The 15,362-nt window shown below is 46.7% G+C and overlaps 1 protein-coding gene across 4 annotated transcripts in view; it reads right to left on the reverse strand.

The window, feature by feature from the left end:
* The window catches only part of LOC149357424 (uncharacterized), a 61,238-nt gene that overhangs the window by 27,771 nt on the left and 18,105 nt on the right, over window positions 1-15,362 (reverse strand). For all 4 annotated transcript variants that reach the window (XM_089584649.1, XM_089584646.1, XM_089584650.1 and 1 more), the window contains one exon: window positions 6,406-6,513. In XM_089584649.1, the coding sequence (XP_089440775.1) occupies window positions 6,406-6,513 (108 nt within the window). The remainder of the gene's footprint in view (window positions 1-6,405; window positions 6,514-15,362) is intronic.

The raw sequence follows: 15,362 nt of genomic DNA on the forward strand, positions 1-15,362 counted from the left end.
TTGTGGAAGCTCAGTTATCTGTAGCCAGAATTTGAATTTCAGCGTGTTCACGCCTTTCCCTCTCTTCTCACTTTTTTGCACGCCGCCTAGCGGTGCAGAGCTTCCTGATCCGTCGGAGCTATGCGGCTTGTTGGCCGCGGCCATGGTAGCTGCCTAAGGTCTGAAAGAATGTAACCAATAGCCACCTATCAACTTGTATACGCAGGTGTGGGTGACGGAGTAGGATGCGAGCATGAAAGATTCGCCGGGAAGGGCTCGCCAAATTAAGAGGGAAGGTGTTTCAGAGCCTTTCAACTGCCCCCTCCCCCACTGCCGCTGCATCTGATTGGCGGGTCTACGTGTCAGTTGCATATGTCACTTACTCATCACGTGGCCGGCTGGCCTATTTTCACTGTTCTCTCATTGTTTTACGTCATCTTTGTTCAAATTTTGGCGCCATTAGGCGATGAGAGATCAGCTATGAAAATTAAGACACGTGCGCAGAATAGATGTCACAAGTATTCACTCAATGATGTGGGAGGATCCGCATCCGGGAGATGGCTCTAATAGCTGTTCGTTATATCTAACCTGCGCTCCATACGTAGACGACGTCCACAGACCCTCTGAATTTTAAATGGGAGCAGTGGGGAAGAGAGAAGGTTTTCCAACACCTCCTACATAAGAAACAAACGGAGTAAGACCACGAAACTAGGAAAATAAGTTATGACACAAATTTTGAGCAAATAATGCGTCGGTAAACTTGATCCAGCTTTCACTGAGAAATGAGTGACTTCCCTCCGCTTTTCCTCTCGACATGAAAGCTTCATTTCATTTTTCCAAAGAATAATTCAGAGGTACTCTAGATTTGCCCTGCATGGAGATATATCTATAAGTATCGTGTGCTGAGGTTGTCGACGCGACTTCGCACCTACTGCTAACCACAAAAGGCCATCATGCAAATTTAGCGTGTCCAGTTATAGCCTTTATTCGTAGAGTGTCGGTCTGTGAGTGGGAACTCAATACACCACTTTAGCAGCGGTCCAGGAGCACTGAATTCGTCCTCCCTTACCCTTGAGACAAGCGATTCAGTACATGCCGATGCGATGTGTCATCCCTTGACATGCACAAGAAGACTAGTTATTTTATACTTTACTTACTGCCTTTTCAGCCTTTCCTGCTCGAGGAGCTGGCTGTAATAACGCCGTCTTTCTTCCAGTCCCGACGAAGTGTCATTCTGACTTTAAGCGGCGATTTTTTGCGCCCCAAATGAAGTGCTTACCTGCAAAGTGTTGGAAATTCAAATTTTATTTGGATTAACTTATGAAGTTCCGACGTCATTCTGGCTGCCTTTTTTTTTCGCGGCAGTGAATATTTCTGAAGTGTGCTCTATACTCTCCGAAGTCCACTCTCCCTGCATTTCATAACTTTTTTCTTTCTAAAATTTAGCGAGGGGCTAGATTCTTCTCCTCCAAGTAGTCAAGCTATAACAGAGGTTAGGCACCTGAAATGAATTGTACCTCACTGTTGTCCCCACTCTGGCTCAGATGCTTTCCACATCAAATGATCCTAGTCACTTTGCGTGTTTCCGAAAATCCACCCCCTCCCACCCCGCATTCTTATCCAACCCTTATTCCTTTCACTACTCGTACTGCAACTGGCGCCTGGAGCAACCTTGCACTTCCCTCTGCTAAATAACAAGCACAGGATGTCTGCCGTATCTTAGCTACTAACATCTGCCAACGACGTGCCCAGAACCACCGCAGGTGTTAAGAATTCTCGAATAAATTACTGTGTATTGTATCCGGGAGCACCCTTTCATTCATGAGAGGGCATTTCTCATAATATTTTCATTAATTTTTCTGGCCGGCGTCACAGTCAGTTACCCCACGATTTGTGCGTACGCTTAAGATACTTGTATATCTCACGTCTAAATACCTTCCAATCCCGATGTATAATCATCGGGGCCACCATTAAAAACTGTATGAAATGATGTCTGCAAGCATGGTTAGAGTCCTCAAACCTCCGCCTTCTTTGAACGCATCTTCGTCAATGTCACTTCTTTTCACCCTTATGCTTCCTCCCACCCTTAGAGAGTGTGGAGATAGTGGTCTCAGTCTCAACGGCATACCTGCCAACCTGACCATTTGGAAATTGGTAAAACCGCCGCGGCGGCGGCGGAGGGGGGGGGCGTGCAGCACGTTTTTTTTTTTGAAGTTTCTACGATTTAGCTTTTGGGGCAAGCTTACTCACATTTCACATCTGCAAGTGAAATCAGTGTTTTGCAGAGAGAGTAATGAGCGAAAACTCCATCGGCCCATTGGATTACAATTTATTTTTGCAATGATTTTGCTGTTGCAGACTTTGCCTGCTTGAGAAACTTCTCTGTGTAAGTTTGCTCAAAGCATGTTCCACTCTGGTGCCCTTTCACCATCAGCAGGCTTTAGAGTGTTTTCTCACAGACAGATGAGCGAAACTCCGTTCGAGTTTTGTTGACAGTGCTGAATATTTATATATTAGTACCTCAAAGGCCCACTAAGGGGCATTACATGAGGGGTGGGCATACATATCATTAAAAAAAACAGTGACAAATGATTTGAAGTATTCCAGGCCAGGATGGATGAAAGCTTCAGCGGGGAGGTTGTTACAGTCTCTTGCGGTCTGGGCGAAGAATGATTTTAGGTGCGCAGAAGTAGATGCTCGAGGTGTATGAACGGCTTTTGTATGACTGATGCGAAGTGAAAGGCGGTATGCAGGGGTGATAACGGATTGGCTGAAATGCGAATGATAAAACTTGTGGAAAAGGCAGAGTCTGGCTATTTTTCGACGGGATTCAAGGCTGGGGAGGTTAGCTTTTGTTTTCAATGCTGTTACGCTCGTATGATATGAGTAATCAGAATATACGAATCTTATCGCGCGGCTCTGGACGCACTCAAGGGTTTTGGCTAGGTTAATTTGTTGGGGGTCCCAGATTGAGCATGAATATTCAAGTTTAGGACGGACAAGAGTTATATAGGCGGACAGTTTTACGGAAGCAGGTGCCAAACGCAAGTTACGCTCCTCGCATTCAGCATTGCTGTGGGGAATGGAGAGGATGCCCAGCATAACCACTGAAATTCTGTTGAATCTGAGCCATCCGTCGATATCTTTAACATTTCCCAATTGTGACCACTGCGCCTCGCACCTTGGCTCATTCATATGTCTGCTGGAACCTTGTATGCCTGCAAGTTGGCAAACTCCACTTCAAGTGCGTCGACTGCCTCTTCTCTGGATTTGCCACTCCACTGGGGCAGAATAGCAGGGAATGCCAAATAAAATGACGTACGCTGCTGAATGAAGCAGTTTCTAGACTCTGCACTTGAGCAACTTCAGCCATTTTGAGGTTGACGTCTTCTAGAGGAAACTTGTGGCGAATATAATTACATGCTACTGTGAAGTAGAGACGTACGGCAGAGAAGAACTGCTCTCTCTCATTTGTGCTCAGCGTCTCAACTACAGAGTAGGTTGTGCTGCCAATGACTATGTCTTCATCATCTTTTTGGTTCTCCTGAGCTCCATAGGCAACTTCCAGCAATGAATGACATCCCTTGAGAACACCTGGGCGCACAAATCTAGTCAGGAGGTCCTCGAAAAGGTGGTTTAAGAGGGCCCTCAGTACATGAATCTGACGAGCCTGTGCCTGAAGAAGGCAGTTTGTCTTCTCAAAAAGTGGTATTACAGTTTGGAGAAAAAGACAGCATGCCCTGCTTAGCTCCGATGACAAAAAAAAGAAAAAGGCGCTCTTCATGGGTCACGTGGGTGGCTTCTCCAGATTCCTCGGCATGAAGTTTCAGTTTCTTTGCTTGAAGTCCAGAGTGAGCTCCTTTTCTCTTTAGAGAGAGTCCATCACCGTCGGCGTGTTTTTTTCCGAGGTCTGCAGCAGTCTTCGGAAGGTGTGCAGCAGACTTTGGTGTTGGTGCAGAGTTCTTGGGGGTTTGTGAAAAAGTCTTTTGAATCTGGTAAGGCTCTAAAAACAAGCTCTGCTTGTTGCACTGCTTTGTTTCTGATAGAAAAAAAGCTAACAAGTGGTTTCCACTGGTCCAGCAGCCTCTTCAAACACTTCCCCAAAGACAGCCAACGTGTCGGCGAATGCTTCAACACCTTCCTGACCTCGACATCATGCATCTTTTGGAACTCTTTGGAAGTCGAACTTTCCTTTTCGAGCTTTTCTTCAGATAAAAAAAATATCAATCAAAGCCTCATCAACCTTTACAGGAAGACATGAAGCTCCTTTTTGGGCGGCCAAGTTGATGAGATGGCACGGGCAACCAACCCCAATCAAAGCTGGTTGAGCCTCTCTCAATACTGTAGAGACGCTGTTTATTTTGCAGACCATGACATTGGCATTGTCCGCAGACAGAGCCAGTAGGTTTCCAAGAGGCAAATTCCGGGACTTGATCTCGGCCAGAATCAGCTTTCCAATCTTGTGGCCGCTCGCTTCCCCTTGGATTGTCCAGAGGCAAAGAAGGCGGCTTTCAATTCGCCTAGTCTCTTTAACGAAACATGTCGCAACAATAGGGTAAAGCTGTGTATCCCTATTGTTACTGCCATCTACAGCGATCGAAAATACCTGTTCTTTTAACGCATCCAGCAAAGGAGTCTCCGCGCTGGCAGCCATTTCCCGAAAAATTGCAGTTGTCTTTGTTCATCCACAGGCGTAGCATTTGGCTTCTTCGCACTTCAGGAACATCTTCCGGAAAAGCGGTCCAGCATGATCGCTGACACTCAGCGTGATGTTGTGCTCTACTAAAAACGCCGTGAAGAGGCATTCTGCGTGAATCACACCGAGGTCTCTGTCGCTGCGTACAAAACTTGTCAGGCTTGGCTGGCTGTCCGCGGCTCGCACGTATCCCTGGTGCTTTTTCGAAGCGATGTGGACCTTGATGTCAGACTTGCCACCATGTGAAATGTTCACATCACACGCACACGTGGCGCAAAATCCAAACTTCTCACCTTTCTTCGACGGCACGAAGCACGGAAATTCCGATGTGAACGACTTCAAAAACACTTGAAAGTACTGTCGCGGCTTCGAGCCCGCCATTGTAATGCGACGCCGCTACAGAAAACACGGCAGTCGCACTGTGTCGGACGCGGTAGCTGATGGCACAAAAGGCGAGGCCAACACAAGAAGTCCAAACAGCACTGCCCGCGCGCACAAAGGCAACAGGTTGGCAAAGGCCTAGCGGAGGTGCTACCGAGTTTTGGATATGGATTCGCGGCCCCAATAGTAGACGATAGAAGTCACTACAACGTTCCAGCTGCTGATGGTGATGATGATCGCGCGAGGGCAAACAAACACGCATTGCCCTCTCGTGGCGGCGCACGGTACCAGAGTGTAGTTTTAATACATTGTCACATTTTTTTTTCGCATATAATATATTTTTGTAAAATTTCAAGTAAGATTCGTAAAATCGTAAGACTGGTCGAAATTCGTACATTTTACGGGAAATTGGGAAGAGTTGGCAGGTATGCATATAACGCTCCGAAGCAACACGTGGGCAATGAAGCCGTGGTGGAGGGATCTGAATTAATATAGGTTATGTGGGGGATATTTATTGCGCTGGCAACGCACGTAACAGGATATTTTTGCACTTCACCTCCATCAAGACACAGCCGCAGCAGCCGGAATTCGATTCTGTGATCCTGGGATCAACAGCCGAATGTCACAGCAACCTAGCCACCAAAATGGGCAACCACGAGTAGTCTAGGTGTGACCACACCAGTGTCGAATAGCACTTGACTAGTATACTGATCGGAAAGCAAGACAGGCTGGCTTCAAGCCAAGCAGTACACTATATGCAAGCCAACAGGCCCCTATTAGCTTCCACGAACTGATCAAAGAAGTATGAAAGCCGCAAAGGCACACAGAACACTGCAAGCTTTCGTTTACGCTGTATATTATGTATCTTTTTCGCCTTCAGATACACAATCCACAGAGCCCAGGCAGCAACAAAAAAAATCACTTCCTGTACTGATATCAACAGCCTGCCACAATGAACCACTGCATGACTGAGACTAAACTCGCCCTATCCGCCAACTGCAGATAAGCAAGCAGATAGGAAATAAAATGAAAAAAAAAACTCCCCGAAAAGGATTTGACAAATAAGATATGTCGTATGCAGTACGTGAAAACTTGACATTGGCCGCAGTCAGAAGGACCGTACGTGAGTGCGTCTCAAGTCGGCGTCTTTTGCGCCGTCATTCAACGATGCATTCAATTCAGAACTTTCAAGCCTCTGCAAGAGCGCACGCAAGCGTGTCAAGTAAGCTGAACAAAATTTTCAAAATCACCGCGACGCCACGAATCGAACGGTCCCCGACAGCGACTGCTCAGAAAGACGCAAACGGCTCAATTTTACTTCAGTGCAAAAACCTCGTGTGGACACTTACCGTCGAGCCGGCGCAAAAGAATCCCCAACTTCTCACTCGTAAGAATGGACCGAAGGATGGTCCCTACTTCTTCATTGAGGGAACCATTCCCCATGGCTGCATCCCACGCTGCCAAGACAAAAGAACACAAAAACCAAGACGGTATTAAAGACGAGAAAAAGCAGTAAGAGAATGAAAAAGCAATTAGAACACTATTCGAACACACGTGCACGTGCACGTGTGTATTCGAACACACGTGCAAATTATTACCCAGCACACTACCCAAGACAATACATCAGCTTTCCGGTGCCCGCCAACAATGGTGACACTAGGCCGCAAAAGCCATACTTTACCCCTAAAAAACAACTTTTGAACCACCGCAGTGGTTCAGTGGTTACGGCGCTCAGCTGCTGACATGAAACATGCGGGTTCGATCCCGGCCGCGACGGTCGAATTTCGATGGAGGCGAAATTCTGCAGGGCCGTGTACTGTGCGACCTAAGTGCACATTAAGGGGGGACATGGGTCTTAAAACATTTTTTTTATTTGCAAAGGTATTGGGCGTTGGCAAGGTCAGATTTATAAAAGTCTGCATGGTATTTGAACACGACTCAATGCTAGGAAGTTCTCAAATATAAATTTATCCAAATGATTTTCAACCATGCAACACACATATTGTATACGCACTTGAAATTCCGAATATTATTTCTCCACACACCAAAGTTCTCTCATTAAAAAATGTAGTGAAAATAGAGGGCCACATCCAGCTACAATCCATTACGATATCTGTCAAAAGATTACCATATTATGCACAAAAGTGGTGCTTACCTTGATTATTCATTAAAGGATGCTGTACCAGGACATTTATGCAGCCAAAAAAAACTTTTACTCACATAATTTGAGCTCTGAGCACACCTACTCAAAATTAAGTACACTATTAAATGTTTTTGCGTTACACCAGACAGAAATTTCGACTCCAAGCCACACGCTGATAACTTAAACCCACTGTCCCGGGGGTCCAGTTATGCACCTCTCCTAAAACCGAGGGTCATTTTTGATATCTATCTGTGTTGCGGCGCTATACAATTTTAGAGTCTGAGATATGGGCAAAATGCGGCCCCCACCGCTAGGCAGCATCGTACAACATTCAAACGCGCTGGGAACCTTGTGTATTAACAGCACAGAACAGCACTTTGACACATTCCTCATCTAAGTGTATACTACACAAATCCCTGGGTCATTTTTTGTAGGTGCTTTTGTTCACGTTTTACGGTTTTTTTGTACCCCTTCCCATTCAGCTACGCGCCGTGTCGCCGCCACTGCCGACAGATGGCGCAAGTAGTACATGTCTAGGAAAGCTGGGCATGGGAGGTCTAAAACCTTCCCTGATTCCGGAACAGTGTTTCAATCTTACCATAGAAAGCATGCGTAGTGCTTGCAATACCTCCAGGAGTCCAGGAATGCGAAACATTTTCATAGCAACTCTACCGCAAATTGCCGCAAATGCACCCCACTTCTAATGCATAACACAGCTTTGGCCACCATCAGAGTCGTGCCAAAACGGAGAATTTGTACCGAAAAAGTTTTCACGAAATTAAAGCAAAGCATAGGCACTGGGCATTCTACACGCAAGGTATCAAATCGCTGTCTTCGCTGTGCTCAGGCCTTTCACTAGACAGAATTTATGTTAATTTTCATCAGGGTAGATTATTTTGTTTTAAATGAGCGTTGCGGCGGACAACAAGGAAACGGACGCGGACCCTCATAGGTTCACGGGGAGTAGAAACATGATGCTAAACTTAACACAGAAGCTGCGCTCGGCTGGAGCGATTATTGGCGGAGAGCATTTGCAGCGAAACCGCAGTCGCCACGCTGCAAGCGAAGCGTGTCACCCGTCCCAGCCGCATCGCTAGTGCGCCGTCTGGAGAGACCTCACAACCGTGCATATTGCGGCCTGATGCCGAAGTGGACAGACAGAACCACGAAAACAGATTCCTGGCGGTGCTACGCTGCATCTTCGCACGCACTCCCCTGGTGTCTTTTATACGGTGCGGATGTCTGACGTTTAGCAAAGAACTGAGGCGGTAAAAACAGGCCGGCGAAAACTTCCTTACGATCAAGTAAAACCTGGCGAGGTTTAGATGCTTAAACAACACGAAACAATCGTCAACAGTACAAAGCCGAGGATGAGAAACGCAGAACGATACGCACGGAGCTGCGCAGTCCTTTCGTTTTGCGCTGCCATTTTGTCATTCTGCATTGCTTGTTGTCCTCGCATTGTTCGCATCGCTTGAAATTCCTAAAGAAACTCCTCCAGTGCTTGCTATAACCAGAAAAGCGCCAGTAATCAAGACTACTCAATCCTGTGCAAGCGTACTTTGTTACGTTCAGCAATGCCTGCGATACCAGAGAATCACAAGGCACCGCATCAACGCCATATCGTCCTCAGCGCTTAAAGGAGCTCTGAAATGGCGCCCTAATAAAGCGGCGGTATGCATGGGATGTTAAAGCACGCCGCGTTAGGAATATTGTCCAGCAAGATTTTTTTTAATGCGCTTTGTGGAAGCTCAGTTATCTGTAGCCAGAATTTGAATTTCAGCGTGTTCGCGCCTTTCCCTCTCCTTTTCTCACTTTTTTGCACGCCGCCTAGCGGTGCGGAGCTTCCTGATCCGCCGGAGCTATGCAGCTTATTGGCCGCGGCCATGGTAGCTGCCTAAGGTCTGAAAGAATGTAAGCAATAGCCACCTATCAACTTGTATACGCAGGTGTGGGTGACGGAGTAGGATGCGAGCATGAAAGCTTCACCATGAAGGGCTCGCCAAATTAAGAAGCAAGGTGTTTCAGAGCCTTTCAACTGACCCCTCCCCTACTGCCGCTGCATCTGATCGGCGGGTCTACGTGTCAGTCGCATATGTCACTTACTCATCACGTGGCCGGCTGGCCTATTTTCACTGTTTTCTCATTGTTTTACGTCATCTTTGTTCAAATTTTGTTCATCTTTGTTCAAATGAAAACTTCATTTCATTTTTCCAAAGAATAATTCAGAGGTACTCTAGATTTGCCCCGCATGGAGATATTATATCTATAAGTATCGTGTGCTGAGGTTGTCGACGCGACTTCGCACCTACTGCTAACCACAAAAGGCCATCATGCAAATTTAGCGTGTCCAGTTATAGCCTTTATTCGTAGAGTGTCGGTCTGTGAGTGGGAACTCAATACACCACTTTAGCAGCGGTCCAGGAGCACTGAATTCGTCCTCCCTTACCCTTGAGACAAGCGATTCAGTACATGCCGATGCGATGTGTCATCCCTTGACATGCACAAGAAGACTAGTTATTTTATACTTTACTTACTGCCTTTTCAGCCTTTCCTGCTCGAGGAGCTGGCTGTAATAACGCCGTCTTTCTTCCAGTCCCGACGAAGTGTCATTCTGACTTTAAGCGGCGATTTTTTGCGCCCCAAATGAAGTGCTTACCTGCAAAGTGTTGGAAATTCAAATTTTATTTGGATTAACTTATGAAGTTCCGACGTCATTCTGGCTGCCTTTTTTTTTCGCGGCAGTGAATATTTCTGAAGTGTGCTCTATACTCTCCGAAGTCCACTCTCCCTGCATTTCATAACTTTTTTCTTTCTAAAATTTAGCGAGGGGCTAGATTCTTCTCCTCCAAGTAGTCAAGCTATAACAGAGGTTAGGCACCTGAAATGAATTGTACCTCACTGTTGTCCCCACTCTGGCTCAGATGCTTTCCACATCAAATGATCCTAGTCACTTTGCGTGTTTCCGAAAATCCACCCCCTCCCACCCCGCATTCTTATCCAACCCTTATTCCTTTCACTACTCGTACTGCAACTGGCGCCTGGAGCAACCTTGCACTTCCCTCTGCTAAATAACAAGCACAGGATGTCTGCCGTATCTTAGCTACTAACATCTGCCAACGACGTGCCCAGAACCACCGCAGGTGTTAAGAATTCTCGAATAAATTACTGTGTATTGTATCCGGGAGCACCCTTTCATTCATGAGAGGGCATTTCTCATAATATTTTCATTAATTTTTCTGGCCGGCGTCACAGTCAGTTACCCCACGATTTGTGCGTACGCTTAAGATACTTGTATATCTCACGTCTAAATACCTTCCAATCCCGATGTATAATCATCGGGGCCACCATTAAAAACTGTATGAAATGATGTCTGCAAGCATGGTTAGAGTCCTCAAACCTCCGCCTTCTTTGAACGCATCTTCGTCAATGTCACTTCTTTTCACCCTTATGCTTCCTCCCACCCTTAGAGAGTGTGGAGATAGTGGTCTCAGTCTCAACGGCATACCTGCCAACCTGACCATTTGGAAATTGGTAAAACCGCCGCGGCGGCGGCGGAGGGGGGGGGCGTGCAGCACGTTTTTTTTTTTGAAGTTTCTACGATTTAGCTTTTGGGGCAAGCTTACTCACATTTCACATCTGCAAGTGAAATCAGTGTTTTGCAGAGAGAGTAATGAGCGAAAACTCCATCGGCCCATTGGATTACAATTTATTTTTGCAATGATTTTGCTGTTGCAGACTTTGCCTGCTTGAGAAACTTCTCTGTGCAAGTTTGCTCAAAGCATGTTCCACTCTGGTGCCCTTTCACCATCAGCAGGCTTTAGAGTGTTTTCTCACAGACAGATGAGCGAAACTCCGTTCGAGTTTTGTTGACAGTGCTGAATATTTATATATTAGTACCTCAAAGGCCCACTAAGGGGCATTATATGAGGGGTGGGCATACATATCATTAAAAAAAAACAGTGACAAATGATTTGAAGTATTCCAGGCCAGGATGGATGAAAGCTTCAGCGGGGAGGTTGTTACAGTCTCTTGCGGTCTGGGCGAAGAATGATTTTAGGTGCGCAGAAGTAGATGCTCGAGGTGTATGAACGGCTTTTGTATGACTGATGCGAAGTGAAAGGCGGTATGCAGGGGTGATAACGGATTGGCTGAAATGCGAATGATAAAACTTGTGGAAAAGGCAGAGTCTGGCTATTTTTCGACGGGATTCAAGGCTGGGGAGGTTAGCTTTTGTTTTCAATGCTGTTACGCTCGTATGATATGAGTAATCAGAATATACGAATCTTATCGCGCGGCTCTGGACGCACTCAAGGGTTTTGGCTAGGTTAATTTGTTGGGGGTCCCAGATTGAGCATGAATATTCAAGTTTAGGACGGACAAGAGTTATATAGGCGGACAGTTTTACGGAAGCAGGTGCCAAACGCAAGTTACGCTCCTCGCATTCAGCATTGCTGTGGGGAATGGAGAGGATGCCCAGCATAACCACTGAAATTCTGTTGAATCTGAGCCATCCGTCGATATCTTTAACATTTCCCAATTGTGACCACTGCGCCTCGCACCTTGGCTCATTCAATATGTCTGCTGGAACCTTGTATGCCTGCAAGTTGGCAAACTCCACTTCAAGTGCGTCGACTGCCTCTTCTCTGGATTTGCCACTCCACTGGGGCAGAATAGCAGGGAATGCCAAATAAAATGACGTACGCTGCTGAATGAAGCAGTTTCTAGACTCTGCACTTGAGCAACTTCAGCCATTTTGAGGTTGACGTCTTCTAGAGGAAACTTGTGGCGAATATAATTACATGCTACTGTGAAGTAGAGACGTACGGCAGAGAAGAACTGCTCTCTCTCATTTGTGCTCAGCGTCTCAACTACAGAGTAGGTTGTGCTGCCAATGACTATGTCTTCATCATCTTTTTGGTTCTCCTGAGCTCCATAGGCAACTTCCAGCAATGAATGACATCCCTTGAGAACACCTGGGCGCACAAATCTAGTCAGGAGGTCCTCGAAAAGGTGGTTTAAGAGGGCCCTCAGTACATGAATCTGACGAGCCTGTGCCTGAAGAAGGCAGTTTGTCTTCTCAAAAAGTGGTATTACAGTTTGGAGAAAAAGACAGCATGCCCTGCTTAGCTCCGATGACAAAAAAAGAAACAGGCGCTCTTCATGGGTCACGTGGGTGGCTTCTCCAGATTCCTCGGCATGAAGTTTCAGTTTCTTTGCTTGAAGTCCAGAGTGAGCTCCTTTTCTCTTTAGAGAGAGTCCATCACCGTCGGCGTGTTTTTTTCCGAGGTCTGCAGCAGTCTTCGGAAGGTGTGCAGCAGACTTTGGTGTTGGTGCAGAGTTCTTGGGGGTTTGTGAAAAAGTCTTTTGAATCTGGTAAGGCTCTAAAAACAAGCTCTGCTTGTTGCACTGCTTTGTTTCTGATAGAAAAAAAGCTAACAAGTGGTTTCCACTGGTCCAGCAGCCTCTTCAAACACTTCCCCAAAGACAGCCAACGTGTCGGCGAATGCTTCAACACCTTCCTGACCTCGACATCATGCATCTTTTGGAACTCTTTGGAAGTCGAACTTTCCTTTTCGAGCTTTTCTTCAGATAAAAAAGATATCAATCAAAGCCTCATCAACCTTTACAGGAAGACATGAAGCTCCTTTTTGGGCGGCCAAGTTGATGAGATGGCACGGGCAACCAACCCCAATCAAAGCTGGTTGAGCCTCTCTCAATACTGTAGAGACGCTGTTTATTTTGCAGACCATGACATTGGCATTGTCCGCAGACAGAGCCAGTAGGTTTCCAAGAGGCAAATTCCGGGACTTGATCTCGGCCAGAATCAGCTTTCCAATCTTGTGGCCGCTCGCTTCCCCTTGGATTGTCCAGAGGCAAAGAAGGCGGCTTTCAATTCGCCTAGTCTCTTTAACGAAACATGTCGCAACAATAGGGTAAAGCTGTGTATCCCTATTGTTACTGCCATCTACAGCGATCGAAAATACCTGTTCTTTTAACGCATCCAGCAAAGGAGTCTCCGCGCTGGCAGCCATTTCCCGAAAAATTGCAGTTGTCTTTGTTCATCCACAGGCGTAGCATTTGGCTTCTTCGCACTTCAGGAACATCTTCCGGAAAAGCGGTCCAGCATGATCGCTGACACTCAGCGTGATGTTGTGCTCTACTAAAAACGCCGTGAAGAGGCATTCTGCGTGAATCACACCGAGGTCTCTGTCGCTGCGTACAAAACTTGTCAGGCTTGGCTGGCTGTCCGCGGCTCGCACGTATCCCTGGTGCTTTTTCGAAGCGATGTGGACCTTGATGTCAGACTTGCCACCATGTGAAATGTTCACATCACACGCGCACGTGGCGCAAAATCCAAACTTCTCACCTTTCTTCGACGGCACGAAGCACGGAAATTCCGATGTGAACGACTTCAAAAACACTTGAAAGTACTGTCGCGGCTTCGAGCCCGCCATTGTAATGCGACGCCGCTACAGAAAACACGGCAGTCGCACTGTGTCGGACGCGGTAGCTGATGGCACAAAAGGCGAGGCCAACACAAGAAGTCCAAACAGCACTGCCCGCGCGCACAAAGGCAACAGGTTGGCAAAGGCCTAGCGGAGGTGCTACCGAGTTTTGGATATGGATTCGCGGCCCCAATAGTAGACGATAGAAGTCACTACAACGTTCCAGCTGCTGATGGTGATGATGATCGCGCGAGGGCAAACTAGGGTGCCTCGATGCCAGCGCCGCCGTACAGGGTGGTGCCATCCTTTGACCGCTCCAACGCCGCCTCTCTCTCCCTGCGGCGCCATTTTGAATCACAGCGGTCGGTCGGGCTGGCTTGGTGCAAGCAGCTGAGCTTCCGTTTTTCGAGGTCCAGTGGCTGCGGACGATCGCTGGTGGCTTTATTTGTTTGACAGTGCTCCATCGCATGCCTGAGGAGTTTGTCAAGCCCACCGAGGCAGCATGACGGGTTGTTGTGTGCCAATGTGCGCCGGGTCAACGCGTAAAGGACTACGCTGTTTTCGCTTCCCCCGAGACTCCGAGCGCAGGAAAAAATGGGAAGCTCAAGTAAAACGGGATAAATGGAAAGCAACTGACAGCTCATATATCTGCGAGGTAAGTTGCAAGACAGTTTAGTTATATCTATCCGTATTTTCCAGTGAAATAAAATATACTCCTGTGGGCCGTTGCCGCGTAGGTAGCGATAGGTAGTACGCGCATACGCAAGGGCGTGTTTTTTGTTTTGAACGTTGCTTTTCTACGCCAGTAGTGTCCTGATATTGTAGAGTCGGACGAGAATGATTTTTGCTCGCGGTCTAAGATTAGTAAACATGGCAACGTCGCACACCTGTTTTTTTTTTTATTTTTACGGGAAGCACTGGTGTTTCTTTTGCAGAGAAGTTGACATAACCTGTGTTAAGACAGCATATTTAACTTCTGCGTGAAGCGAAAATGACCGAAACACGGGATAAGAGTTCGTTATTTTCGTCTGAAGGAACGCAGTGCCTCGTCTGTTGTGTTAGTGCCACTCGAAGCACTAAGATTTTCTCTGAGCTCTCAGTAGATGCCATGCGGCTCTCGTGCGAAAGTGTAAAGCAGATGTTTTTTACATTTGTATATGTTTCCGCCGTACTATTCGTAACGGATGTAGCCGATGTTATGTTTTCGGGTATATTCGCACTACGCTATTCGTAAGCCGACTTTATAGTTGCATGTTCATTCCCTATTGTGGCTGCTATTCTCTGACGGAGCTAAATGACTAAGCATGATGTGCTCATGTAAACGCGCAGTTAACACACATTATGACATTTATTATTTATTTCGGTTAACCTCCCTGCCTTTCCTCTTCTATATCCTCCTCCTATGGGACTGAACTTTTTCCTGGATTTTCTGGCTCGGCGTCCGTCGTAGCCTGTGCATTGCTTGGAAATGTGCGAGGCTCAGTAATACAGCAGCAGTTTTATGAAAATTTTCTTTTAAGCGCCTTAAATAGCTGGTTATTAACTGCTACAAGTAATTGCTTGTATCAGTCTAAACAAACGTCAATAATCGCATTTCGTGTCTCTTTTTTAGCGGCACTTTGAAGGGGACCAGTTTGAGAGTAATCGACAGGATGGACGCCGCCTGTTAAAGTCTACAGCTGTTCCGACGCTGTTCGACTTTAGACGTGAGTAA

This window comes from Amblyomma mixtum, chromosome 3 (genome assembly GCF_055824585.1).
Source record: "Amblyomma mixtum isolate Tamu chromosome 3, ASM5582458v1, whole genome shotgun sequence".
Lineage (NCBI taxonomy): Eukaryota > Metazoa > Arthropoda > Arachnida > Ixodida > Ixodidae > Amblyomma > Amblyomma mixtum.